This window comes from Symphalangus syndactylus, chromosome 11 (genome assembly GCF_028878055.3).
Source record: "Symphalangus syndactylus isolate Jambi chromosome 11, NHGRI_mSymSyn1-v2.1_pri, whole genome shotgun sequence".
NCBI classification, from domain to species: Eukaryota; Metazoa; Chordata; class Mammalia; order Primates; family Hylobatidae; genus Symphalangus; species Symphalangus syndactylus.
Genome location: NC_072433.2, coordinates 35,063,518 through 35,091,278, shown reverse-complemented (window position 1 = coordinate 35,091,278; position 27,761 = coordinate 35,063,518). Strand labels below are relative to the sequence as shown.

General features: G+C 44.2%; 1 protein-coding gene and 1 pseudogene across 3 annotated transcripts; both read right to left on the bottom strand.

Moving 5' to 3' along the window:
* The window catches only part of LOC129493310 (transmembrane protein 254-like), a 214,345-nt pseudogene that overhangs the window by 104,399 nt on the left and 82,185 nt on the right, over nucleotides 1-27,761 (bottom strand).
* Nucleotides 578-27,761, bottom strand: GOT2 (glutamic-oxaloacetic transaminase 2). 3 transcript variants are annotated; one of them, XM_055299329.2, is made up of 10 exons: nucleotides 27,488-27,761; nucleotides 16,559-16,715; nucleotides 14,956-15,084; nucleotides 12,385-12,444; nucleotides 11,714-11,875; nucleotides 11,383-11,487; nucleotides 9,859-10,009; nucleotides 9,198-9,363; nucleotides 2,831-2,981; nucleotides 578-1,741 (listed from the first exon to the last, which is right to left on the bottom strand). In XM_055299329.2, exons 1-10 carry the CDS (start codon nucleotides 27,574-27,576, stop codon nucleotides 1,619-1,621), a joined length of 1,293 nt encoding a protein of 430 aa, XP_055155304.1. In that variant the 5' UTR covers nucleotides 27,577-27,761; the 3' UTR covers nucleotides 578-1,618. The 3 variants fall into 3 exon arrangements, with proteins under 3 accessions (XP_055155304.1, XP_063467901.1, XP_055155305.1); XM_063611831.1 differs by having other exon boundaries at nucleotides 578-2,981; nucleotides 27,488-27,745; XM_055299330.2 differs by lacking the exon at nucleotides 14,956-15,084 and having other exon boundaries at nucleotides 27,488-27,681.

Here is a 27,761-nt window from a genome sequence, read left to right as displayed (position 1 = left end):
ACAGGCGTGAGCCACCATGCCCGTCCCAAATAATTTTTTAAAAATTGAAACAGTTGCCAACTTTTAAGCACCAACCGACCAACCATGGAAATCAAGATTTCCATTTTTCTTGAAAAATGTAAGACCTACCACCTTGGGCGTTCATCCTCACAGCTCCTGTCACTTCACTACTGCTCCTCAATGCTGAGGATGAGGGTTGATCATCATTGATTATCTTAAATCCAGTTCACACCACTTTTTTATTTACGTTACCTTCTTGGCCCCTATAGACCACTGAAATTGTCACTTCTCCTCCATTCCTTCTACCCCTTGCCTATATCCACAGGATCCTTCATGAGACTCCACTTGTTCCCCACAAGGTCCAAGGGATTACACCCACATTCTCAGCATCTTCGGACTGGACAAACTGAATGGCAACATGAAGAAGAAAACGACGAATCTTCAGCCAATATTTGGAATAGTGGATACATCTACTGGCTTATGATCAGCTACAAGATTCCAAACTCCTAGGATATTTATTTACCCACTCCTATCCCTTCCTCTCATTAAAGAAAAAAGATAACTTAGTAGACAGTAGTTGGGTCTACAGTAATTTTATTGTAACAGAGAAACCAGGCCGCAATAAGTCTACATGGTTAGAGCAGATGGTAGTTCTTTCCAGTGGGTGAAGCCTGAACCCAGCTAGCAGCACACAAAGCCTAGAATATCCTCTTTCCTGGTACCACCCTGCGCCGCTGGACTCATGGTGTGAGATGAGTGGCTGCACACCACATTCAACAAAGGGAGGAGGTCCAACCAGGCAGAGACAACATCCCAACCGGAGAAACTTACACTATCATTCAAGAGGATGCCGAGAGAAAGTACAGTTTCCTACTCTCCACTATTCTTTGCTGAGAAAGGTGAGGGTACAGCCATCAGCAAAAAATTATGTTCTTCATTCTTAAATAAATCTCAATAGGATGGAGTTGATGGTCAGTCAAGCAGTAGAATGGGATGAAAATCTGCAATAGTTAAAAAATCTTTGTGTGTAAGGAAAAGAACAGCAATGACAAGGGAGAAAAGAGAGCCTTCTCTTTTTCTTAAATAAGACAAGAAACCGCATTATTTTCCTTGCTGGAGTGGCAGCAGCCTCATTGGTTTTCATAAAACATCACTTCTGCAGTGCGGCCTGTTGATAAGGTTGCTCCAAGATGGGAGGACAGATACGAGGCCGACTGCTCATGATAGAACTAGGTCTTCTCTCAAAGCCTCTAATGTGTGCTGTTTCTCACGAGGAAGCTGACACTTCAGTTAAAGCTTCTGAAATATTGCAATGGCATAGTTGACAGGTTTTTTGGTGCGATGACTTTCTTGCACATGTAAACTCTTTGAAAAAAGTTGGAGAAAAAAGGACAGGGGAGGGTTTGGTTTAATGTTCCAGACGCCAGCCACAGATGCCTCTGCCCTGTGTCACTACATGTTCTTTTCTGAGAAACATTCAAATGCTGAGTGTTACACACTGTGGTTGAAAGAAATGATCCACTCACCACCATCCACCCTCTCTCATTGTCTGTGTGAAGCTCTCAATAGCAGAGGCTGAAGACAGAAAGGTTGTCTCTGTTTCCTCACACCAGGGACATTACTTGGTGACTTGGTGAATGGCATGGGCAAGGTAGCCCACATTGCTGGAGGTGACCCCTGCCACAGAGATGCGGCCGTCCTTTGTCATGTAGATGGAGAACTCCTTGATCAGCCGCTCCACCTGCAGAGAGGAAAGAACTTGGGTACCTCTTCCCGGTACAGGGGATTCTCCCCAGCCTGACATGGCACAGTAGCCAACTTACCAAAGCTCTATTTCCTCGCTTAAAACCTGTTCCCAGAATTTGCTGTTAGCTTGGAATAAAATAAGAATAAAAAGCTACTTTAAGGCTGAGTGCAGTGGCTCACACCTGTAATCCCAGCTATTCAGGAGGCTAAGGCAGGAGAATAGCTGGAACCTGGAACCTGGGAGGCAGAGGCTGCAGTGAGCCGAGATTGCGCCAATGCACTCCAGCCTGGATGACAGTGAGACTCCATCTCAAAAAAAACAGCTACTTTAAAGTAGGATGATGAATTCTGAGGCATAAACAGATGGGGAAAAAAACACCTTTAGATTCAGCAGAGCCATGATTCAATTATGAAACAGGTATTTCTCCTGTTGCTCTCTTGGGAGAAGCAACAGTGATCATGAACATGATCAAAACAAGCTCTGCTCTTTAGAAATTTGTGAGTTCATGGGGGATACAGAGAGGTAAACAACTAAAAAAAAAAAGCAAAATAAATGCTAAAAAGTATTACAATACTTTTACCTAAAAGGGCTCCAAAATAACTGTTTTAACTGTTTTTAGGGTAACTTTGAACAGGTGGGTGATCTATGAAGACTCCTTCTGGGGCTGGGCTCAGTGGCTTACACCTGTAATCCCAGTAGTTTGGGAGACCAAGGCAGGCAGATCGCTTGAGTCCAGGAGTTCAAGACAAGCCTGGGCAACATGGCGAAATTACGTCTCTACAAAAAATACAAAAATTAGCCAGGTATGGTGGCACTCACTTGTAGTCCCAGCTGCTCAGGAGGCTGAGGCAGGAGGATCACTTAAGCCCTGGGAGGTGGAGGTTGCAGTGAGCTGAGATTGCACCACTGCACTCCAGCCTGGGTTTCAGAGCGAGACTGTCTCAAAACAAAAACAAAAACAAAACAAAAACAAAACAAAAAACCCGAAAACATTAAATAAAAAAGAAAAAAGAAAAAAAAGAATCCTTTGGGTTTGCAAAGACTGATCAGTTGGTCTGCTGCAGAGAAATCAGAATCACTCACCTGTTCAGGCTTTAGCCCTGTGAAACAGAACATGCCAATTTGGTCGGTGATGTGTTGCCAGTTGTGGGTGGAACCCTCCTTCTTGAGGTTGGAGACCAGTTGAGTCCGCATGCCAATGATGCGGTCGGCCATGCTTTTCACTTCTTGCAGCCTGTAAAGAAACCCCGAGATACAGCTCATTCTGCCTAAGCATTGACCGATATGCTGGAATTCACTGCATTTTTACCTCCCTTGAGCGCTCCCTTAGTGTGCCTCAATTCTCAGGTCACGAGTGAGTGACATGCTGTCACTGGCCAGGGAAGAAAGCTATTTTATAGCATTCTGTTTTATATTGGAACACTATTTCCATCAGGCAACTAAAACAGTTAACACACTTGAGTAGAGACAGTCCTTGACGTACAATTTTTCAACTTCATGATGGCACAAATGCAACATACATTCAATAGAAACCATACTTTAAGTACCTATACAGCCATTTTGTTTCTTTCAGTACTATATTGAATAAATTACATGAGACATTCAGCACTTCATTATAAAATGGCTTTGTGTTAGATGATTTTGCTCAACTGTAGTCTAATACCTGTTCTGAGCATGTTTAAAGTACGCTAGGGTAAGCTATGATGTTTGGTAGGTTAAGTGTATTAAATGCATTTTCTTTTAATGTAGAGATGGGGTTTTGCCATGTTGCCCGGTTTGGTTTCAAACTCCGAGGTTCAAGCAATCCTCCTGCCTTGGCCTCCCAGAGTGCTGGGATTACAGGTGTGAGCCACCACGCCTGGCCCATTTTCTTTTTCTTTTTCTTTTTTTTAGATACAGGGTCTCAGTCTATTACCCAGGCTGGAGTACAATGGTATGATCATGGCTCACTGTAGCCTCAATCTTCCAGGCCCAAGTGATCCTCCTGCCTCAGCCTCCCAAGCAGCTGGGACCACAAGTGCATTCCACCATGCCTTGCTAATTTTCTTTTTTTTTTTTTGTAGAGACAAGGTCTCCCTATTTTGCCCAGGCTGGTCTGGAACTTCTGGGCTCAAGTGATTCTCCCACCTTGGCCTCCCAAAGTGCTAGGATTACAGACATGAGCCTGGCCTTAAATGCATTTTTGACTTATGACAGGCTTATTGGGATGTAACCCCATCATAATTGCATCTGTAGTAAGAAAAGTGGGCCGGGCGCGGTGGCTCACACCTGTAATCCCAGCACTTTGGGAGGCCCAGGCAGGCGGATCACGAGGTCAGGAGATCGAGACCATCCTGGCTAACATGGTGAAATCCCGTCTCTACTAAAAATACAAAAAAATTAGCCGGGTGTGGCAGAGGGTGCCTGTAGTCTCAGCTGCTGGGGAGGCTGAGGCAGGAGAATGGTGTGAACCAGAAGGTGGAGCTTGCAGTGAGCGGAGATGGTGCCATTGCACTCCAGCCTGGGTGAGAGAGCAAGACTCTGTCTCAAAAAAAAAAAAAAAAAAGAAAAGTGGATGAATCACTCTAAAACCTACTAAGATTAAGGTAAAAGCTGTGGGTTAAACAAAAAAAAGACCTTATTTTTGACATGGATGAAATATACATTCCCATCTTCACAATTGAGACAATGTACTATGAATCTACAACGAGCCAAGCTATTTTAGGTGGTGAGGACTGAGACATAGTCTTTGCCTTCAAAAGCTTGCAAGGGATGCTGGTAACCAAACCTGTAAACCAAGTACAGAATATGGCCGCAAATTGTAAAACACATAGGACATTGCTATGCTAAAAGCCCCAAGGAGAGTAAATTCTGTGAGGGACTGGAGAAGGTAGTCCTCTGACTGTGCACAGGAATCACCTGATTCTGAATACAACCTTCCCCTTCCTCAGAATCTACCCTTTCCACTCCATTCCCATGGCTCTGGGACATTCTTGGCTTTCACCAATGACATTCCCATTTACAGTTTATCTCCCTGTTCTTAGGTGTTCACTTTCCTAAACCATCTCTCTATAATGATGTTATGCACAGTTAGAAGAGAGATCACAAACTGCCAATTAAAGACCAAATATGGGACCTAGTAATGTTTTACTTCACCCAGTGAAACATTTATAATTGGGCACCTATGCCTAAAAGCTTAAACCTGTAGTTTCTCTTGAAAAATGAGAAGCTGATAGCACTGTATTAGCAAAATAATTACTGGCTGGAGCTGAGGAGCCCCTGGACCCTCCAGCTATGGCATCTGATTTTAAATTTCCTACGGTCTCCATCATCCAGCTTCATTCACTTTGAGGCCTGGATCTCAAAGATATTGAGTACATGAACAGGGCTAGATGTGGAGCCATCTTAGCCAAACCCCTCCATCCTCCTTGTTGCCTGGAGAATCAAGTTCTGACTTCTTACAGTATCAACCAGGGTGCTTCACAATCTGCTCCACCTTCTCAGCTTGGCTGCCTCCCACAGTCCTCCTCACACTCGTGTTTTCATCAGAAAACAACTTGGGGCTTTCTACACAAGTTCTGCATAATGCATGTCCCACGCCTATGCCCTCACTCAGATCTCTGCCCAGTTTCCTTGTCCGTTTCATTTCCTTTGCAAAAAAAAAGCCCTTTCCCCTCTTTAAGGCACAGCTCACATGCCGCGGTCCTCACTACATCTTCTCCAACTCCCTGCTAGAATCAACAGCTCTCCCTTTAGTCATCATTTATTCCATTCTGTCTTATATTAAATATCATGTGTGGCCAGGCGTGGTGGCTCACATCTATAATCCTAGCACTTTGGGAGGCAGAGGTGGATGGATCCATTGAGGTCAGGAGTTTGAGACCAGCCGGGCCAACGTGGTGAAACCCAGTCTCTACTAGAAATACAGAAATTAGCCAGGTGTGGTGGTAGGTGCCTGTGATCCCAGATCAGGGGAGCCTGAGGCAGGAGAATTACTTGAACCCAGGAGGCAGAGGTTGCAGTGATCCGAGATTGTGCCACTGCACTCCAGCCTGGGCCACAGAGCAAGAGTCTCTCAAAACAACAACAACAACAACAACAACAACAACAACAACAACAAGAAAGTCATGTGTGTATCTTTCTCATTGGATTATAACCACCCTGAGGGCAGTCATTAACAGTCTGGCATCTTTGTCTACTACAGACACTCAAATTGTGTATTGAAATGCATGTATTAAAAAAAAATCTTCATAACCAGAGAATATGAAAATATGTTTAAAAACATTGAAAATATTAAGTAAAAAAAGCTTAGTATAATTCTAAGCAACAAAACCAAAACCAGTCCTGCACATACGTACATAACAGTATGTCACAACTACAGATAACGATGGGTGGCTGGGCACGGTGGTTCATGCCTGTAATCCCAGTACTTTGGGAGGCCGAGGTGAGCAGATCACCTAAGGTTGGGAGTTTGAGACCAGCCTGACCAACATGAAGAAACCCCGTCTCTACTAAAAATACAAAATTAGCCGGGCGTGGTAGCACATGCCTGTAATCCCAGCTACTCAGGAGGCTGAAGCAGAAGAATCGCTTGAACCCAGGAAGCAGAGGTTGCAGTGAGCCAAGATTGTGCCATTGCACTCCAGCCTGGGCAACAAGAGCAAAACTCTGTCTCAAAAAAACCCACAAAAAACAAAAAAAAAAAACCACACAAACAAAAAGCAAACAAACAAACAAAAAACAAACAAACAAACAATGGGCAAGGGAAAAAAAAAAAGCTGAGTTAGAATAGCTAGAGTTATGGTTAATTTTTTCCCTTTCACAAACTTTCTGAAATATACTTACATGTTAATATCATGCTGCAAAAAAATATAACTTAAAAAGTACTCAATTCTTTGGTAGGTCTAGCATGAACCTATTATATTATAAAGAACTATCCTGAGCTGGGTGCGGTGGCTCACAGCTGTAATCCCAGCACTTTGGAAGGCTGAGGTGGGAGGATGACTTGAGCCCAGGAGTTTGAGACTGGCCTGGACAATGCAGTGAGACCTTGTCTTCATAAAAAATCAAAAGGAAAAAACAAAACAAACAAAACAAAACAAAAAACAAAAAAAACTACCCTGAACCAGACTCTTAGTATTTAATGTTCATGAGACAGAAAGTGAAGACAGAAAAAACAGTTGTCACATGATGACTAGGCGAGGTACATATCAAGTTTCTTAGAGATAGCAGATTTAGCTTTTCTACCCAAGAGCTGCTTAGAGATGTGACCTCTCAACTAAGCAGCTACACAGGATAAACTCATATAACAAATCACACCTTCCACAGGCATCATGGTTTTATGAACTCATAGAGTAGGGGTTGGCATACTTTCTGTAAATGGCCAAACAGTAATTATTTTAGGCTTTATGGACCATATGGTCTCTGCCTGCTACAACTGCTCACTCAGCCATGGCAGCAAAGTAGTAGCTATACAAAATTCATCAACAAATGGGTACAGCTGTGTTCCAATAAAACTTTATTTACAAGAATAGGGGGCAAACTGGATTGACTCTCGGAACAGTTTGCCAACCCCTTTCTAGAGCAGTGTTTTCTAAATTATGTGTCATGACCCATTGGTAGGTTAATTTTTTTATTTTTTATTTTTTTATTTTCTTTTATTAATAGAGACACAGTCTTGCTATGTTGCCCAGGCTGGTCTCGAACTCCTAGGTTCAAGGGAGCCACCTGCCTTGGCCTCCCAAAGTGTGTGCTGGGATTATGGGTGTGAGCCACCTTGCCTGGCTTAGTATGTTAAATTCAACTTAGTAAGATGCAATTGGCATTTAGAAAATATTGGAGTGGAGGCTGGGCTTGGTGGCTCACGCCTGTAATCCTAGCACTTTGGGAGGCCGAGGCAGGTGGTTCACTTGATGCCAGGAGTTAGAGAACAGCCTGGCCAACATGGCAAAAACCCGTCTCTACTAAAAATACAAAAAAATTTAGCTGGGTCTGGTTGTGCACACCTGTGATCTCAGCTACTTGGGAGGCTGAGGCACGAGAATTGCTAGAGCCTAGGAGGTGGAGGTTGCAGTGATTGTGCCACTGCACTCTAGCCTGGGTGACATAGCAAGACTGTTTAAAAAAAAACAAAAAACACAACAAAACAAAACAAAAAACTCGAGTAAAGCACATGAAGGCTTTAGTATTGAGTCTGAAAAACAGTTTCAGTTATATACACATATAAATATATAATATGTTCAAGGTCATGATGTAAAATATATATTTTTAAAATTTTATAGATGGGGTTTCAGTATGTTGCCCAGGCTTGTCTCAAACGATCTTTCCACCTCAGCCTCCCAGAGTGTTGGGATTACAGGTGTGAGCCACTGTGCCCAGCCTTAAATATATTTCTTACGTGGATTGTGGTCAAAAAGATTTAGTAACACTAATTCAGAGAACAAATGTTGAGAGTCAGACAGTACAGATAATAAAAAACAGGCTCAGTGCAGTGGCTCACACCTGCAATCCCAGCACTTAGGGAGTCCGTGGTGGCAGGATCATTTGGGCCCAGGAGTTTGAGGAGACCAGCCTGGGCAAGACAGCAAGACCCTGTCTCTACAATAAAATACAAAGATATGCAAAAATACTGATTCAATGCTAGCAATTATTAGGACACAAACAAAAATATGATGTTTTTAAGGAAGTCTTCCTATGTAAGGTACTTAATTTGAAAATGATTTTAGGGGAAAGCAGGTTCTATTTAACATGGAGATAACGGAATAAAAGGAACTACCATTTAAAAATTATGTCTGCCTCTTACAGAGAAATACCAATTAACTTGGTTCAAAGTGCTAACAAATACTCGGGAGGCTGAGGCTGGAGGACTGCTTGAGGCCGAGAGTACAAAGTTACAGTGAGTTAAGATTGCAACACTGCACTCCAGCCAGGGTGACAGAGCAAGACCCTGTCTCAACCAATCTATCTATCTATCTATCTATCTATCTATCTATCTATCTATCTATCTATCTATATGTATATATAGATTGAGATGGAGTTTTGCTCTTGTTGTCCAGGCTGGAGTGCAATGGCACAATCTCGGCTCACTGCAACCTCCACCTCCCAGGTTCAAGCAATTCTCCTGCCTCAGCCTCCCGAGTAGCTGGGATTACAGGCATGCACCACCACATCCGGCTAATTTTGTATTTTCAGTAGAGACGGGGTTTCTCCATGTTGGTCAGGCTGGTCTCGAACTCCTGACCTCAGGTGATCCGCCTGCCTCGGCCTCCCAAAGTGCTGCGATTACAGGTGTGAGCCACTGCGCTCGGCCTTAATTTTTTAAATAAGGAATACACATTTTTTGCTCCCTTCCCTGCCTTCCGCATATGGAATCTATGGGGTACTGTATATCACTAGAGGTCAATTAAAAACTAGCTTTGAAGGAGCAGTGGTGGGAACAGGTGGGTGGCTGGGGAGTGGCATAAGCCTTTACCATTGTTTTCGCAAGTCTGGGGTGTTCAGAATGGCAGCAGCAATCCGGGCCCCATTGAGGGGAGGGTTGGAATACATGGGACGGATCAAGATCTTCAACTGTGACTCTACCCTTTTGGCTTCATCCGCATCTTTGCAGACCATAGTGAAGGCTCCTACACGCTCACCTGAAAGACAAAAATGGATCTTGTCTTCTACTTCTACTATCTAATGTGCTAAAGCAAATCATGAATGTATTTGCTACCAATTATCTGTTTCCATCCAAAGGACCCCAAAATAACTTTATTATAAATAAAAAGCTTTCAACAACCAGAGTGGTGAACTGAGGCACAAGGAAGTTTTGAGTACTCAGAGTATTTATTCAAAGATATTTTTTATTGTATCTATCTTCTTGGCTCATGGATTTGTTACTTTTTGTTTAGAGAAGCAATAATCAGTTTCCTTTGCTGGAAAAATTTAAGGACACTGAAGAATATATGGCTAAGAAAATCAGTAAAATCTACGATACTGGTCTTTCATCTTAGGGTAGGGAGGGACATGGACATGGATGGACACACACACACACACACACACACACACACACACACACCTACAAGCTCTATGCCCTCGTGGCATTCTCTCCCAGCATAAGAGCATGTGTCATGCTGGGTGCTGTAGCTTACCATATAAGCCCATGTTCTTGGCATATGATTGGCAGAGACAAACATTAATGCCCTGTTCGATGAAGTGGCGCACAGCCCAGGCATCCTTATCACCATCACCACTGGCAAAGCCTTGGTAGGCCATGTCAAAGAACGCAAAGAGATTCCTTTTCTGAGAAGGAACGAAAGATCAAAGCTTTAGCAGTCTTTCTGAAGAGGCCCCAGATGTTTATAAAAATCTGAAAGACGTTTATGTGAAGTGGGCATGGTCCCAATAAGCACAATAAGCCTTTTCTGGGGCTAATGTAATCCTGGAAGACTCATCTTATACCCAGGACTCACAAGACAACATCATTAGAACCATTTTATCTTGAAAGTGCTCTCCAAATGCTGTTTCTGTCTCATTCTGTTTGCAGCTTAGATTTGACAGAAGTTAAAGAAAGGGAAACTGGCCAGGCACGGTGGCCCATGTCTATAATCCCAGCACTTTGGGAGGCCAAGGTGGGAGGATTGCTTGAGCCCAGGAGTTTGAGATCAGCCTGGGCAACAAAGTGAGATGCTGTTTCTATGAAAAATAGAATTAGCCAGGCAGGTGTGGCACACATGTCTGTAGTCCCAGCTACTCAGGGGCTGAGGTAGGAGGATTGTCTGAGCCCTGGAGGTAGAGGCTGCTGTGAGCTATGACTGTGCCACTGCGTTCCAGCTTAAGGCGACAGAGTGAGACTCTGTCTCAAAAGAAAAAAAAAAGAGAGAGAGAGAAAAGAAAGGGAAATGAAAAGTAGTGAAAAGGGAAAACAGGGACATGAGACAACAGGAATAATATTTTCCTCTCTAGAAATTTTGACTAGTGTCTTCTCTTACAGCTGGCTACACTTTGAGAGTGATCATGGCAATGCCGCAAAGGAGAGGACATGAAAAAGTGTTTAAAAAGATCAGTAAGCAACCACTGACCAGGGCGAATATAGGCATCAACAGCAGACATCCTGGGGCCAGTGGACAGGTTTTATCAGAGTTCCCTACATCCAGGATGAGGAAAAAAATTATTTTCTTTTTTTCTTTTTTAGAGACAGAGTTTTGCTCTTGTTGCCCAGGCTGGAGTGCAGTGGCACAATCTCGGCTCACCACAATCTCCACCTCCTGGGTTCAAGTGATTCTCCTGCCTCAGCCTCCCAAGTAGCTAGGATTACAGGCATGGGCCACTACGCCCAGCTAATTTTGTATTTTTAGTAGAGACGGGGTTTCACCACGTTGGCCAGGCTGGTCTGGAACTGACCTCAGGTGATCCACCCACCTCCCAAAGTGCTGGGATTACAGGCATGAGCCACCGCGCCCGGCCAAAAAAAATTACTTTCAAATACTCATGCGTCATCAATCCCAGAACTGCTAATCACGCAAATGGGGAGCCCTTTTCTGGCAGCTTATCCACCTGTGTGGACATTTCACGCAGGTTCAAGGTTAAGACTCTCTGTTGAGACATTGCCAAATTAAGCCTCCAAAGCTGGTTACTAAACACAGAACTGTCGCCAGTGAGTGCATCCTCCTCACCTTCACCACTGTTGCTATTTCCTTCCACTGTTCCGGACGCGGGTCCACTCCCGTGGGATTGTGGGCGCAGGCATGCAGAAGAATAACACTCTGCTCTGGTATTTTCTAAAGAGAAAAACAGCCAGGAGACGACTTTGAAGCTTTAAAGGAAACGGTTTATCTGAAATGCCACAGGATCCTCATCATTTGATAAGTAACAAAGGTAACCAGAAGTCTGGGAATCAGCTCTTCCCCAGTATTTTAACTCAGATATTGGGACATGGTGGGAGACATCAAATGTCCACAAGCAAGGAGTTTTATTCACCTCTCTCACCCTGAAAGCCACACTTACTGAAATATCCTCCACAGCTCCTGTGCAGTCAAAACCGCAAGTCTTGGGGTCGTAATACCGATAACCTTGTAGCTGCATGCCAGCATCCCTGAAGATGGGTGTGTGGTTTCCCCAGGTTGGTTTGGGCAGAAAGACATCTCGGCTGAACTTAAAAAATCTTTGCTAAAAGATGGGACGAAAGGAAACAGAAAAATGAACAAAGGAGAGGCAAAAAAATGTTGACGTGCTTTACTGAGAGAACATTTTTCTCCGCTGACACCCAGTTTCTCTCTATGGTTGAGAAGCAGTATTGACTCAGCAGTAAGACTGCCTGGGTTGGAATAGTCTCTGACAGTTATACTGGCTGTGTAGCCAAGGACCTTTCTGGGTCTTGCTTTCTTCACTTGTAAAGGGGGTTAATTGTACCTCTCTCATAGGGATTAAACAAGTTAAAATGCAAAAGCTCCCTAGTAAATAGTAAGTTCCTAGTGAACTGAATTTATCATCATCACTAATATATCTTTCCTGTAATTTCTTCAAAGTCCTTTCATTTTTTCATCATAGAATAGGACATCTGCAAACTTCATGGAAAGAAGAAATCTACTTCTGCATCAACAGTTAAATACACACACAACAGGAAGCCCTGTCATCTGGAATTTACAGTTCTTTCCTGAAGAAGCTTCCAGACTCACCAGAAAACTGGCTCCGATCCTTAAGGCTCCAGTTCCAGAAATGGTCTGCACGGTGACAAACTGAAGGAGAGATACCCACGGTCAGTGATGTGTAACACTGTCTATACAGGCCCAGACCCAGGGCCACTGCTCTGTCCAGGACCCTTCATACTTCAGAAGCTCATTCTTTATGGCCTGTTAGTATCATTCCATGCTACATGGGAAACTTTCAGAACACAAAAATTCCTCCTCAATATGAAAAAGGGGTGAATTATATAAAAGATATAAAAAGACACTGAGAGGCTGGGTGCGGTGGCTCGTGCCTGTAATCCCAGAACTTTAGGGGGCCAAGGCGGGTGGATCACCTGAGGTCAGGAGTTCGAGACCAGCCCGGCCAACATGGCGAGACCCTGTCTCTACTAAAACAAAAATTAGCCGGGTGTGGTGGTGCATGCCTGTAATCCCAGCTACTAGAAAGGCTGAGGCATGAGAATTGCTTGAACCTGCGAGGTGGAGGATGCAGTGAGCCAAGACTGTGCCACTGCATTCTAGCATGGGCAAAAGAGTGAGACTCTGTCTCAAAAAAAATAAATAAAATAAAAAGACACTGAGAACAGTCACTACATTAAAACATTACTTTAGAATTATACAAAGTAGAATGACTCTCTAAACATCAAAGTTCCTTGAAAAGCAAGTCAACAAGTATATAAGGATAACATTACAACATTTTAAAGGTTTTCTGGACGGGCGCGGTGGCTTATGCCTGTAATCCCAGCACTTTGGGAGGCCGAGGTGGACGTATCACCTGAGGTCGGGAGTTTGAGATCAGCCTGACCAACATGGCGTTGTAGAAGTACAAGGCTCTATAAAGCACAAACGTATTTTTCTGGACTGGGGTGGCAGTAGATTATAGAGGGAAAAACCCAACTAAAAAATGATTTTAAATAGTTTGTCCTGCAAACTTTGGCATGATGGAAATAAAAACCTCACTGAAGGTCCGATAATACTACAATTCACAAAGGCACAACAATTTTTTTTTTTTTTTGAGATAGGTTCTTGCTCTGTCACCCAGGCTAGAGTGCAATGGCATAAACTTGGCTCACTGCAACCTCTACCTTCTGGGTTCCAGCAATCCTCCCATATCAGCCTCCCCAGTAGCTGAGACTACAGGCGTGCACCACCACACCTGGCTAATTTTTGTATTTTTAGTAGAGACGGGGGTCTCACCATATTGGTCAGGCTGGTCTCGAACTCCTGACCTCAGGTGATCCACCCGCCTCGGCCCCTGAAAGTGCTGGGATTACAGGAGTGAGCCACTGCGCCCAGCTGAGGCACAACAACTTATAAAAGACAAGCTGATGTTATTTTAAGGTAGGCCAGTCTCATACTTAGGTTGTTATCTAGATGGAGCAGAGACTAGGCAAAAAAACACGAGAATTAAAAAGTACAGAAATTTCCAGGAGGGGCTAACAGGCAGTTGACTGTATGGACAGAACTAAACCAAATTCTATTTGACGTAGGATAATTACTACATAACCCTGGGGTTGAGGTTGCGTGCTTTACTCTGAGTTAACAAATTCATGTGTGGACTTAGACCAGTCTTGTAAATAAAGTGTATTTATTCTGGCTTTTCAGAGGGGGAAGGAGAGAGAAAATGTTGACTTAATTTTGCTAGTTTGTTTGTTTCTTCACTCCCCAGGCTTACCCAGAAAAACATACAAATGCACTTACTAAAAAACATATTTTTTTCAAAAGAAAGTGAACCACAATGTGCATGAGTTCACATGTTGGGAGCATGGTCTTCTTTCTGTGTCCATGTGGGCTGTGAAGGGACAGCAGAGGGCTGCCAGACTGGTCCAGCCCCCACAGTCCACCCATGGCTTGTTTCCTGCTTGCTGTTTCTGTGCCAGTTGGAAGCTTAGGACATGAGGGTGTGGGCTAACTGCAGGCTTAAAACTCGGCATAGTTAACATTTCTAAAGCATATTCAATGTAAAATGAACATAAGCAGGTAGAGACTAACAGCAAAAGTAACGTCAAATCTATCAGTCAAATGACTACTACATTTTCAGGATTACTAGTAGTACATTTTTGGAATTGGTGTCATGTAAATTATTTTATTTAATGATGGCAATTTACTATCAAATAAGAATTATTAGAAATAGTGTGGCCTCCTCAAAACAATCATTACACACAAAATGAGTTATCTTTTCATATTTCTTAAATTTTTTTTTTTTTTTTGAGATGGAGTTTTGCTGTTGTTGCCCAGGCTGGAGTGCAATGGCATGATCTCGGCTCACCACAACCTCTGCCTTCCAGGTTCAAGTGATACTCCTGCCTCAGCCTCCTGAGTAGCTGGGATTACAGGCATGCGCCACCATGCCCGGCTAATTTTGTATTTTTAGTGGAGACGGGGTTTCTCCATGTTAATTAGGCTGGTCTCGAACTCCCGACCTCAGATGAACCGCCCGCTTTGGCCTCCCAAAGTGGTGGGATTATAGGCGTGAGCCACCACGCCTGGCCTAAAATTGTTTAAATAATTACAAATTTGTTAAAACAGACCTGGGATGATGCCAGAGCCTGCTCAGCTTACCCGACCACTCTTCAAGACTTCGCTGTTCTCACCCAGGGCTAGTTCTGCAGATGCCTTGCAAAATTCAGCCAGTCCCCCAATGGGCAGGTATTCCTTGTCCAAATTTTTTGCGGCAATCTGGGCCTCTGCCTAGACAAGAGAAAATACATCCATTGAGTTTCTTCTCCTTACTTGGAATTACTATGATTAATGTTTAAAGTTTTATAAGTTAAGTTTTGGAGGTAAAGTCTTTTTTTTTTTTGAGACGGAGTTTTGCTTTGTCACCCAGGCTGGAGTGCAGTGGTGCGATCTCGGCTCACTGCAACCTCCACCTCCCGGGTTCAAGTGATTGTCCTGCTTCAGCCTCCTGAGTAGCTGGGATTACAGGCGTGCACTACCACGCCCAGCTAATTTTGTATTTTTAGTAGATATGGCGTTTCACTATGTTGGCCAGGCTGGTCTCGAACTCCTGACCTCAAGTGATCCACCTGCCTCGGCCTCCTAAAGTGCTGGGATTACAGGCATGAGCCACTGCGCCCGGCCAAACCTTTTTTTAAAATTTGAAGTTACTCTCCGAGAAGAAGGGTAGGTAGAATGCTTGATAGTTTATATTGCAGAACAGAAATACTTTCTTTTTCAAATTGTATTTTGTTGTTAAAGTTAGGTTTTATGTGGATGGGTATAATCTCTCTTGGTTACAATTTAACATAAAATGAGATTCTTGGAATGCACAAGACCAAGGTTTAAGAGCAACACCTAAAATAGATATAAGATGATTAAATCAAACTAAATACAAAACGAGAAGCATGTCAAGCTATATGCCAGTCTAAGAACTTCGAAGGGTTAACAGTAATAGCCACACATCTTCGCGCTTTGGCATTGGAGGCCTGGCTGTCCCTTACAAGTTGTGTTACCCTAGGCAAGTTATTTAGCCTTCCTGAGCCTCAGTTTCCTCCTCTGTTAAATGGAGGAACTATTTCTACCTCTCACACAGTGTCGAGGTGAAGTGTGAATGAGGGAATGTACAATAGTGCTTGGTTGTGATGCAGGTTGCAGTAGCAAATACTTGCTGAATAACTTAAAAAATTATTCTAAGGGGATTTGTTACATTATTTAGTTAACAAATAAAGATGCTACTAATAAAAATATAACAAAAGAAAGAGGTGAAAAACATTCCATAGCTCAGCAGGAAGAAAGGACAGAGCATGCCTGTGTACAAAGGTTTGATTAAGGTAATCACAGTTAGAGAAATGGAAAATAAAAATAGTAATCCACGAACAGCTGTTCCTCTCACCAAGAGACAGTGCTTAAAGTCTTGGTCCTCTTATGCACCTTCAGGATTAAACTAGGCATAGCTAAGCATTTCTAAAGCATATTTAATGTCTGTCTTACAGATGATCACAGAACCATAGAAAGTTCAATCTTGGAAAAAAACAGGTGGTTCCAACCTGTCACCTTTACAGTCAAGGAGACTATAGCCCAGAAAACTCGGGTGATTCATGCCATTAGTGCCAGAACTAAAGCCCAGGGCTCCTGATTCCCGGTCCAGCACTATTCCTGCCACTCTCCAGGGCTCTCTTCAGTTTATTCATCCCACTCAGAAGGAGATGAACAGCAAGCTCACCTTGCGGACGCTAGGCAGCACGTAAGGCTTTCCGTTATCATCCCGGTAGGCACCAACTCCCAGATTCATCTTTTTGCTATTGGTGTCCCTCTTAAAGGCTTCAGTGACTCCCAGAATGGGATCTGGAGGTCCCATTTCCACATGGGTCCACCAGGAGCTGAAATGAGAAATACATTAGCTCAATCCCATTAGCTAGATCCAAGATCCATTTTACTTATTTATTTATGAGATAGACTCTTGCTCTGTTGCCCAGGCTGGAGTGCAGTGGTGCTATCTTGGCTCACTGCAGCGTTTGCCTCCTGGGCTCAAGTGATTCTCCCATTCCAGCCTCCCAAGTAGCTGGGATTACAGGCATGCATCACCACGTCAGCTAATTTTTGTATTTTTAGTGGAGATGGGGTTTCACCATGTTAGCCAGGCTGGTTTTAAACTCCAGACCTCAAGTGATCCACTGCAACCAGCCATATTACTCTTATATGTTTAAAATTATGAAAAATACAAATTTGTGTTAAACGAAATTGAATTGCTATTCTGACAAACTTTTTTTTTTTTTTTTTTGAGACAGTCTCACTTTGTCACCCAGGCTAAAGTACAGTGGTGTGATCTTGGCTTACTGCAGTCTCTGCCTCCTGGGTTCAAACAATTCTGCCTCAGCCTCCATGAGCCAAAACAGTATTGATTTACAGAAAATTGAGCAGATAGTACAGTCCCATATACCCTTACCCCCAGGTTTCCCCTATTAACATTTTACATTGGTATGGCACACTTGTTACAATTAATGAATCCATACTGATATATTATTATTATTATTATTTTTGAGATGAAGTTTCCCTCTTTGTCACCCAGGCTGGAGTGCAATGACGTGATCTCAGCTCACTGCAACCTCTGTCTCCCACGTTCAAGCGATTGTCCCACCTCAGCCTCTCGAGTAGCTGGGATTACAGGTGACCGCCACCATACCCAGCTAATTTTGGTATTTTTGGTAGAGACGGGCTGGTCTCAAACTCCTGACCTCAGGTGATCCGCTTGCCTTGGCCTCCCAAAGTGCTGGGATTACAGGCGTGAGCCACCGTGCCTGGTCCATACATTATTAGGTCCACACATTATTTAGATTTCCTTAGCTTTTACCTATTTCTGTTCCACGATTCCATCGAGGACACCACATTATGCTTAGTTGCATGTCTCCATAAGCTCCTCTTGGCTGTGACAATTTTGGGAATGCTGGTCAGGTATCTTGTAGGATGCCCCTCTACTGGAATTTGTCTGATGTTTTTCTTATTAGACTGGGGATATAGGCTTTTGGGAGAACAGTAATTGTATTTTGTAATACGCCAGCTTAACAATTTCTTTTTTTTTTTTTGGAGCCGGGGGATGGAATCTTATTCTGTCACCCAGGCTGGAGCGTAGAGGCATGATCTTGGCTCACTGCAAACTCCGCCTCCTGGGTTCAAGTGATTCTCCTGCCTCAGCCTCTCAAGTAGCTGGGATTACAAGTGTCCGCCACTACACCCAGCTAATTTTTGTGTTTTTAGTAGAGATGGGGTTTTACCATGTTGGCCAGGCTGGTCTCGAACTCCTGACCTCATGTGATTTGCCCGCCTCAGCCTTCCAAAGTGCTGGGATTACAGGCGTGAGCCACTGCGCCCGGCCTTGAAGACAATTTCTAAGATCTTTAGGGTAACTTACACTTTTGGTCTAATATTACAATGAATTGATTAACAGATTATTATTCATTGCATACCTAAATAATTTCTAAGATAGACCACAGACACATTGATTACCAAGCATAATTTAAAAATTATATACCTTTATTTTTACATGCTCGAGAGGCTATAGCTTTGAGTCATTAAAATAAAAAGGTCTTTCTTTGTTGCCACTTTAAGGAGGTATAAAAGGGATATATGCGGCTGTAGAAGTTGTACTGCGTGTATTCACGAGTTTTGCCAGTCTGTTTAGAATGCTTGTGTAGGACTGACATCACCACCCTCCCTTCTTAATTTTCTCTGGGAAATAGAAGCTACTTTGGTTAAAAGATAAGCAACAAGTGTTGAGACCACACTAGGATCAACAGTGACAAATAAATACAACTGTGTGTTTTTAAGGAAAAAGAGTAGTATTGGTCTAAAGCAGCAGTTCTCAAACTTTGTGATCTTTAGATCCTGTTATACTCTTAAAACTTACTGAAAACCCCAAAGAGCTTTTATTTATGTGGGGTATAACTATTAATACTTACTGTATTAGAAAAACTGAGCAGCTTGTTATACTTACTGATTTATTTGAAAATAGCAATGATGGAAACACACTGCATGCTAACATAACTAACACAGAACTAACATGTTCCCAGGGAGAACTACCATCCTAAAAGACCAGTTTGTTTTAAATATGAAAGAGCACATGAGGACAAAACTTAGTGAATTTTGTTTATTTTTTATTTTTTTGAGACGGAGTCTTGTTCTTGCCGCCCATGCTGGAATGCAATGGCGCGATCTTGGCTCACTGCAACATCTGCCTCCCGGGTTCAAGCGATTCTCCTGCCTCAGCCTCCCAAGTAGCTGGGATTACAGGCTCCTGCCACCATGCCCGGCTAATTTTTGTATTTTTAGTAGAAATGGGGTTTCGCAGGCTGGTCTCGAACTCCTGACCTTGTGATCCACCCACCTCGGCCTCCCAAAGTGCTGAGATTACAGGCGTGAGCCGCCCCCGGCCTGCTTTTTTTTTTTTTTTATTTTTATTTATTTATTTTTGAGATGGAGTCTTGCTCTGTCACCCAGGCTGGAGTGCAGTGGCACGATCATGGCTCACTGCAACCTGTCTCTGGGTTCAAGCGATTCTTCTGCCTCAGCCTCCCAAATAGCTGGGATTACAGATGTGTGCCACCACACCTGGTAATTTTTGTATTTTTAGTAGAGACAGGGTTTCATCCTGTTGGTCAGGTCTCTAACTCCTGACCTCAAGTGATCCACCCACCTTGGCCTCCCAAAACGCTGGGATTACAGGCATGAGCCACTGCACACGGCTGTGAATTTTGTTTTGATTTATAGTAAGTGAATCTGAAAAGAAGTTAACTTTTTTTCTTTTGTAAAGAGATGGGTCCCAGCCAGGTGCAGTGGCAGTCAGGAGTTCGAGACCAGTCTGACCAACACGGTGAAACTCTGTCTCTACTAAAAATACAAAAATTATCTAGGCAAGGTGGCGTGCGCCTGTAATCCTAGCTACTTGGGAGGCTGAGGCATGAGAATCGCTTGAACCCAGGAGGCGGAGGTTGCAGTGAGCCGAGAACGCATCACTGCACTCCTGCCTGGGCAATAGAGCAAGACTCCGTCTCAATAAACAAACAAAGAGATGGGTCTCACTCTGTCCCCCAGGCTGAAGTGCAGCCTTGACCTCCTAGACTCAAGCCATCCTCCCACCTCAGCCTTTCAAGTAGCTGGGACTACAGGCGCACACAAGTTAACATTGTAACAAAGTTTGCCCAATCTTGATGGCCTAGTTTCCTTGGTTTAGTGATTAATAACTACACCTACAATATAAAAGTTTTTTAAAAAAAAAACAAAACTGTGCAATCAGTTTAGAGTGTAGAGATTCTCTGCCTTGCCTGAACACTTTTCTAGGCTTTATGATCTTCTAAAGCAATCATTAAGAACACTATGCTAAGGGCTGGGAATGTAAAGAAGAGTACAACACAATCCCTTACCACCTGACTAGTCCACTGTAGTGATCAGCAGGGATCTGCATGCAATGCAGGCTGGGCACCGCAGGGAGATGACGGATAGTGATACACACCTACCCAGGGCATTATTATGGGATATTACTTATGGGAGCCCTGAGCAGAGGACCTAATAGCTTGAAGAAGGGAAGGAAAGTACTGCACAAGGTTAGGAAGGCTTCCCAGAGGACGTGACTTAGCAGCTGAGTGCTAAGGCTGAAAGGAGGAGTAAAAGGGCTTTCCAAGCAGAGACTTAAGAATAAAGGCTCACGGTGAGAAAGAGCTGGGGGTTGTTGCAGGAGAATTGCTCAAGTTCTCCTAGTAATCACTTATCCACTGTGAATCAGCCACATGTTTCAGTATGGTACCATGGAAGTTCTCTGTGTTCACCATGCTGATAAACTCGTGAATTACCTCATGAACACTTCTTTCCCAACAAAGGTTCTCTTAATGTACTTGTGGCCAGTCAGCACTCATACACCTCACTCCTCCATGGGGCACATGTGATGGCAGTACAGAGTTTAATTCATGCTCCCTTGACAAGTTTAAGACTGCTGCAGTCTCAATCGTTGTAATTAATTAGTGTGTACAGTCAATTCTCTGTTATTAAAGGGCAGATTATTTCCAGTTTTTTGGATTTCCCAGGCTCTTATTTCTTGTAATGGTTCTTTTAATAGTTTGCCTTGGGTAATTTCAGTACTGGGCAAACTGCATGGATTCAAATAATAGCTCAGTCACCTGCCAGCTGTGTGAGCACTGGCAAGTAAATTAAGCCTCAACTTTCCTTATCTGTAAAATGAGGCCATAGAACTACCTATCTCACAGGGCTGGTATAATGATGAAAAAAACACTCAGAACCTAGATTGGCAGAGTGCTTGATGTTCGCTAATAGTCATCGTTACTAAATTATTACCACTCCACTTTTATTTGTAACCATCCTGCATCCTAGTACAGAGCCTGGTGAGGCCAGTATGTAGAGAATTCAAGGAGCATATACAGCCATAAGATCTTGTGACCAAATGCAGGTCTTTTCTGCTTTTTTTCCTCTTTAAATACAAAGCGAATCAAGCATAGCTGTGGGGGGAGACAATGTTCATCAGTTTAACAACAACCCACAACCCTCCGACCAACTAGCCTTTTCTGCTTTTCTTTTTTTTGAGACAGAGTCTCACTGTGTTGCCCAGGCTGAACTGTAGTGGCACGATCTCAGCTCACTGCAAGCTCCACTTCGCGGGTTCAAGCTATTCTCCTGCCTCAGCCTCCCAAGTAGCTGGGATTATAGGTGCCTGCCACCACACCCGGCTAGTTTTTTAAAAAATTTTTAGTAGAGATGGGGTTTTGCCATGTTGGCCAGGCTGGTCTTGAACCCCTGACCTCAAGTGATCTGCCCGCCTCAGCCTCCCAAAGTGCTGGGATTACAGGCGTGAGCTACTGCGCCCGGCCCTTTTCTGCTTTTCAATTACTACTGCATAGTTTTTTCTAGAGTATCAGGAGACACTGATATTATCACCCTTCCCCCTCACTAGTGTTGGTGCCAGTTCTTTTAATAGCTTGCCTGTCATTTTGTCTTGTTGTGGCTCTAGGTTGCTCGGCTGTTCCTAGGCGATAATAAGAAGCACAGATACCTTAAACCAACTTCTGAACTGGGCCTGAAGAAAGCTTTCATTATTACTTATCCACAATTCAGACCCTGAAAACATGTAGCCACCTGTCTATCTACATCACTGTCATTAACTGCCGAGTGAAAGGAATACCCTGAATGTCAAGGACATACTAGATTATAAAAGAGAACACTTCTGGAAAAGTTTTCATTTTTCAAAAGATGGTCTGGCTGGGCATAGTGGTGCTTGCCTGTAGTCCCAGATACTCAGGAGGCTGAGGTGGAAGGGTCACTTGAGCTTAGTGTTTGAGGTAAGCCTGGGCTACATAGAGACCCTGTCTCAGGAAGAAAAAAAAAAGAAAAAGAAAAAAGACGGTCTGTATCTTCCAAGACCGTCAGTCATAACAAAGCCACTGCCCACTGCTCCCTACCACAAGGAGAGAAGGCATCATTCTTGTTAAATAGTGTGAAAAGCACTTATTTTTCAAGTTCTTTAAAATGTTAAGCATAGAAACTCAGAAACCATAGCCTTGTGTCTTCTGGTATATCTTTTAAGAATTCTTTTTTTTTTTTTTTTTTGAGACGGAGTCTTGCTCTGTCGCCCAGGCTGGAGTGCAGTGGCGCGATCTCGGCTCACTGCAAGCTCCGCCTCCCGGGTTCACGCCATTCTCCTGCCTCAGCCTCTCTGAGCAGCTGGGACTACAGGCGCCTGCCACCACGCCCGGCTAATTTTTTGTATTTTTAGTAGAGATGGGGTTTCACCGTGGTCTCGATCTCCTGACCTCGTGATCCGCCCGCCTCGGCCTCCCAAAGTGCTGGGATTACAAGCGTGAGCCACCGCGCCCGGCCCGAAAATGACATGTTTTTATTGCTATGTTTGCAGTGGCTTTTTAGCACAGTAAGAATGTCCCTGCAGGCCCACCACCCTCACTCAATCCCAGCCCTCCAGCCTCTGTCTTTTAAGAATTCTAAACACAATTTCAAAATACTGAATTTTTAAACAATCTAAATATAGGAGCAGGGATACTCAATTTTTTTTAAATGTAATAAATTATGCTCATTTTATAATTACAATGCTAGTTTTGAGATTGAAAATGAAATACAGATTAAAGAACACAGGTATGAAAACCACATATCTATTGCTTGAGACAAGTTTATAATCTAGATCACAAGGAAAGTCGTTCTTAGCCAGAGAGAGAGGAAGGGGTTGCCTAGCTAGGGAACACTGACAATTTATGGAGACATTTCTGTTTGTTGGAACTCTGGGGGAAAGCAGGTGCTACTAGCATCTGAAGGGCAGAGGCCTGGGAGGTTTTTTTTAACTTTTATTTCAGGTTCACAGGTACATGTGCGTGTCCTGGGGGTTTGGTGTACAGAAAATTTCATCATCTGGGTAATAAGCATAGTACCTGACAGTTATTTTTTCTGATTTTATCCCTCTTCCCATTCTCTACCCTCAGGTAGGCTCCAGTGTCTATTGTTCCCCTCCTAGAGGGATACAAATTTTTTTTTTTTTTGAGACAGGGTCTCACTCTGTCACCCAGGCTAGAATGCAGTGGCATGACCACGGCTCACTGCAGCCTCTACCTCCCGGGCTCAAGTGATCCTCCCCGAGTAGCTGGGACTACGGGTGCGTGCCACCGTGCCTGGCTAGATTTTTGTAGAGATGGGGTTGTGCCATATTGCCCAGGTTGGTCTCCAACTCTTGTGCTCAAGTGATCCTCCTGCCTCAGCATCCCAAAGTGCTGAGATTACAGGTGTGAGCCACGGCATTTGGCCTAGAGGGAATACTCAATTTGATTAGCCCCACATTAGTAACCATCTTTCAGCTCCTCCATGCCTTTCATTATTCCATTTCTTAAAATGGTAAAGACTACGCACACACACATTGTAAGAACTCTGATGTTTTTAAAGGAATTGAGTAGATGAAAATAAGAGTGTTCTAGGGGCAGAACTCATGCTGATAACCTGTGACCTAGAAAGTGATTTCTATCAGTACACTTTGGATACAAGCACAAAGCCTCAAACACTGAGCAATATTGACTGGTCATCCAAGAGAGGTTAGGTACAAAGTATTCAGGTAAGCCTTTCCAACCAAATCACATTGCAGTTTCCCTGGAGCTTAAGCCTACTTAAAGTTTTACAGTTTTTAAACTGCTTTTCCTCACATTCTTCTTACTTTAAAATCAGAAGGGAAGTTAATTAGCTTGCCCACAATCACAGAGCTAAAAATGGCAGAGACAATAGCACAGTTGTGATTTTTTTTTTTTTTTTTTTTTTTTTTTTTTGAGACACAGTCTTGCTTTGTTGCTCAGGCTGGAGTGCAGTGGCGTGATCAGCTGGCTCACTGCAACTCTTCACCTCTCAAGCGATCAGGCTCAAGCGATCCTCCCACCTCAGCCTCCCAAGTAGCTGGGACTCCAGGTGCACATCACCATGCCCGGCTAATTTTTGTATTTTATGTAGAGACGGGGTCTTGCCATGTTGCCCAGCTGGTCTAGAACTCCCGAGCTCAAACAATCCACCTGCCTCAGCCTCCCAAAGTGCTAGAATTACAGGTGTGAGCTACTGCGCCTGGTCTGTGATCTTTTAACCAATGGTTATGGTACCACAGTTGCACATTGCATTTTTAAAGTCTCACGAGACCTGATGAGTTATTTCACCAAAAAGTAAATAATCAGAATTACATAATTAAAAGCAAATCATTATAAATCGAAATACATTAGTATCTTTTAATCAGAATTAAATAATTAAAAGCAAATCATTATAAATCTAAATACATTAGTATCTTTTTTTTTTCTTCATTCAACTGCAACTATGTCTGATCTCATGTCACTATACATTTACAGTACAGGTCAACAAGAGAAAGTTTTATTCGCAGTGTTTAGCTAAATGATACACCTGAATTTACAAAGAGTTCCACATATTTACAAAGAGTTCCAAGTATGCCATTGGAGAAATCCTCAGTTCTTCAGAATAACAACAGACAAGGTTTTATTGTATTAGAATAAGCCATTTAAATAGAAACGTCGATGAGTTCAGTTTAAGTATTTTCCACTTTTACCATTTGGAGCTAGGTAAAGATCACTTCCACAGTGTAAGGAGGGAAGTCTGATCTTGCCTGAACGGTTAACTTTCATGCCAAATATGGCATCTGATTCTATCACCTAATCAGGTATCATTATTTAAATCTGAAGAGTAATTCCTCAACATTAGGTGCTCAACTATTTCAAGAATTTATTTTCTGGTCAGGTGGGGTCGCTCAGCCTATAATCCCAGAGCTTTGGGGGGCTGATGTGGGAGGAGTCTGAGACCAACACAGGGAGACTCTGTCTCTACAAAAAATGAAAAATTAGGCCGGGCGCGGTGGCTCACGCCTGTAATCCCAGCACTTTGGGAGGCCGAGGCGGGCGGATCACGAGGTTAGGAGATCGAGACCATCTGGGCTAACACGGTGAAACCCCATCTCTACTAAAAATACAAAAGATTAGCCGGGTGAGGTGGCAGGCGCCTGTAGTCCCAGCTACGCGGGAGGCTGAGGCAGGAGAATGGCGTGAACCCCGGGGGGCGGAGCCTGCAGTGAGCCGAGATCGCGCCACTGCACTCCAGCCTGGGTGAAAGAGCAAGACTCCGTCTCAAAAAAAAAAAAAAAAAAAAAAAGAAAAATTAGCTGGGTGTAGTAGTGTATGCCTGTAGTCCCAGCTACTTGGGAGGCTGAAGCAGGAGGATCACTTGAGCCTGGGAGGTCAGGCTGCAGTGAGCCATGATTGTGCCACTGCACTCCAGCCTGGGCAACAGAGTGAGACCCTGTATTTAAAGAAAAAAAAAAAAAAGGGAATTTTTTTTTGTACATATTTTGCAGCACTGTGGTTCCCCTGTGTAAGATTAGTCGAGAGAAGAAACAATAAAATCTGTAACTGGTTATGATCAATTAGTTGTAAACACCATTACACTTGGATCAGCCTATGTTCAGATTTTGATCTAAGATACAACATTAAAATGTCATACTGTATTTGTTTCTGTTGCATTACGTGAAAAATCAGGGCTTAAAATAAAAATATCCAATATAAGAGACATGCCAGGAACTGTTAATAGTGCTGAGATGTAACAGTGAATATAAAGTAGGTAAAGTCTCCGCTCTCATGGAACTTATATTCTAGTGAGAAAAATACAGAAAAGAAAAATGAGTCAGACTCCCAAACTGAAAGAATGACTAACCCTGACCCCAAGGGATTTTCACCAAGCACGAGAGCTTCAGGCGATCTAGCCAAATCCATAAAACAAGGTATTATTTTAAGATTACTACAATAGGGAAACATACTTTCTCTTGCCAGAAATTTTAAGCACTCCTTTGGTTTTCCAAATTTGCTGCATAAATAACTCCTCCTGGCTGTGGCCCACTAGGTAGGCAGACTTAAAGAGCACACATTGACAGTGGGCCAGGAAGGAGCCAAGTCGGGAAGACAAGAAAGTGCGAAGCCTGGGCAAAACTGTACTGCCAAGGCTGTGGGGCCCTGCTGGCTGAAAGACACAGAGCATACATTCAAACGAAAGGCCAAGCTGCGCTTTGCTCCTTGCAGTTAATACCTGCTTGGGGGTGGTTTTAAAACTCAGTTCCTTATTAAGGTAGTGCTTAAGGAGAGTGCTCCAAATCGGCTTCTTGAGTTGAATTAATCGTCTGGCTCCGGTCTCCATTGGGAATGAATCACTAGAGCTCGTTTCAAGCTCTGAAATTTCCCTCCATACTATTATACACGCCACAGTACGAAATTACGTTGTCATTTTTTGAGCAATGACAATTTGTCATTGTCCTTCCCTCGCTTTGTTCACAGTTGTATCGCTGGCATCTGGTCCAGAGCCTGGCTCTGAGAAACTGCAGTTACGAAATATTTACTGAATGAAAGAGCACAGGGAGATGGAGAGGAAGATTGATGGCCTCCCTGCAACCGGACCTCCTTAGGGGCAATAAGGAAAAAACAAAACAAAAAAAGAGGCACACTACACCTCGACCCTTTCCCAAGCAAAGGCCAAACGGGCCCCGGGGTCATAGGCACCTCGGGGGGTCGCAAGGTCAGGAGGATGCCGCACGCCAAGGTCGCAGGTGCGGGGAGGAAAGCGAGGCCCGAATGCCGGCGCCCCAGAAACCTTCCTCTCGCACGCTTCCCGCCCCGGGCACACACGCGGCAGCCAGCCGCCGCCGGCCCACCGACTCGGGCGGGTCGGGGGCCAGGACAGGTGCGCCCGCCGCCCCCAGGGCACCCCATCAAGGGCACGGGCGTTCCCCGGCGCCGCTGCCCCAGTACTGTCCGCACCCCTCCCACTTGAACGGGAGTCCGGGAGCCGCCGAGGGCCACACTGCCTTTCCCTAGGGATTGCGTTGCACGCCCTCCTGCAGGGCCCAATGTGGGGACCAGAGGGATGTGGGATCCTGAGGATCATTGTGGGGCACGGACGCTCAATCCTCAGCCCCCAGTAAGGGAAAGCCGAGGGGGTGGCAGAAAAGTGTGTGTGTGTGAGTGACAGTGTGTATTTGGGAGCCGGGAGGGGTGAATGTCCTGGGGTGCTCGCAGCTCGGCGGGGCAGGGCCATCGCCCTGGCTTCATCTCCGTTTCCGTTGGCTTACCTGGCTCTGGCAGAGGCCGCAGCGGCGAGACCCCGGTAGAAGGCGGCGGCGATCCCGGGGAGGACGCGGCCGGAGTGCAGCAGGGCCATGGTGGACCGTAGGAGGGCAGTGGGCAGCCGCAGGACGGAACAGAGGGCGAGGGGACACACACACAGGGAACGGGCTCCTGTTGAAGGTAAGGACAGCGACTTCCCCGGGCCAGAGCGGCCGCGTGCTGGGCCCGAGCCGCGTCACAGCGATCCCTGGCGGCCGGCGGGCGGAGCGGCGTGGGCTC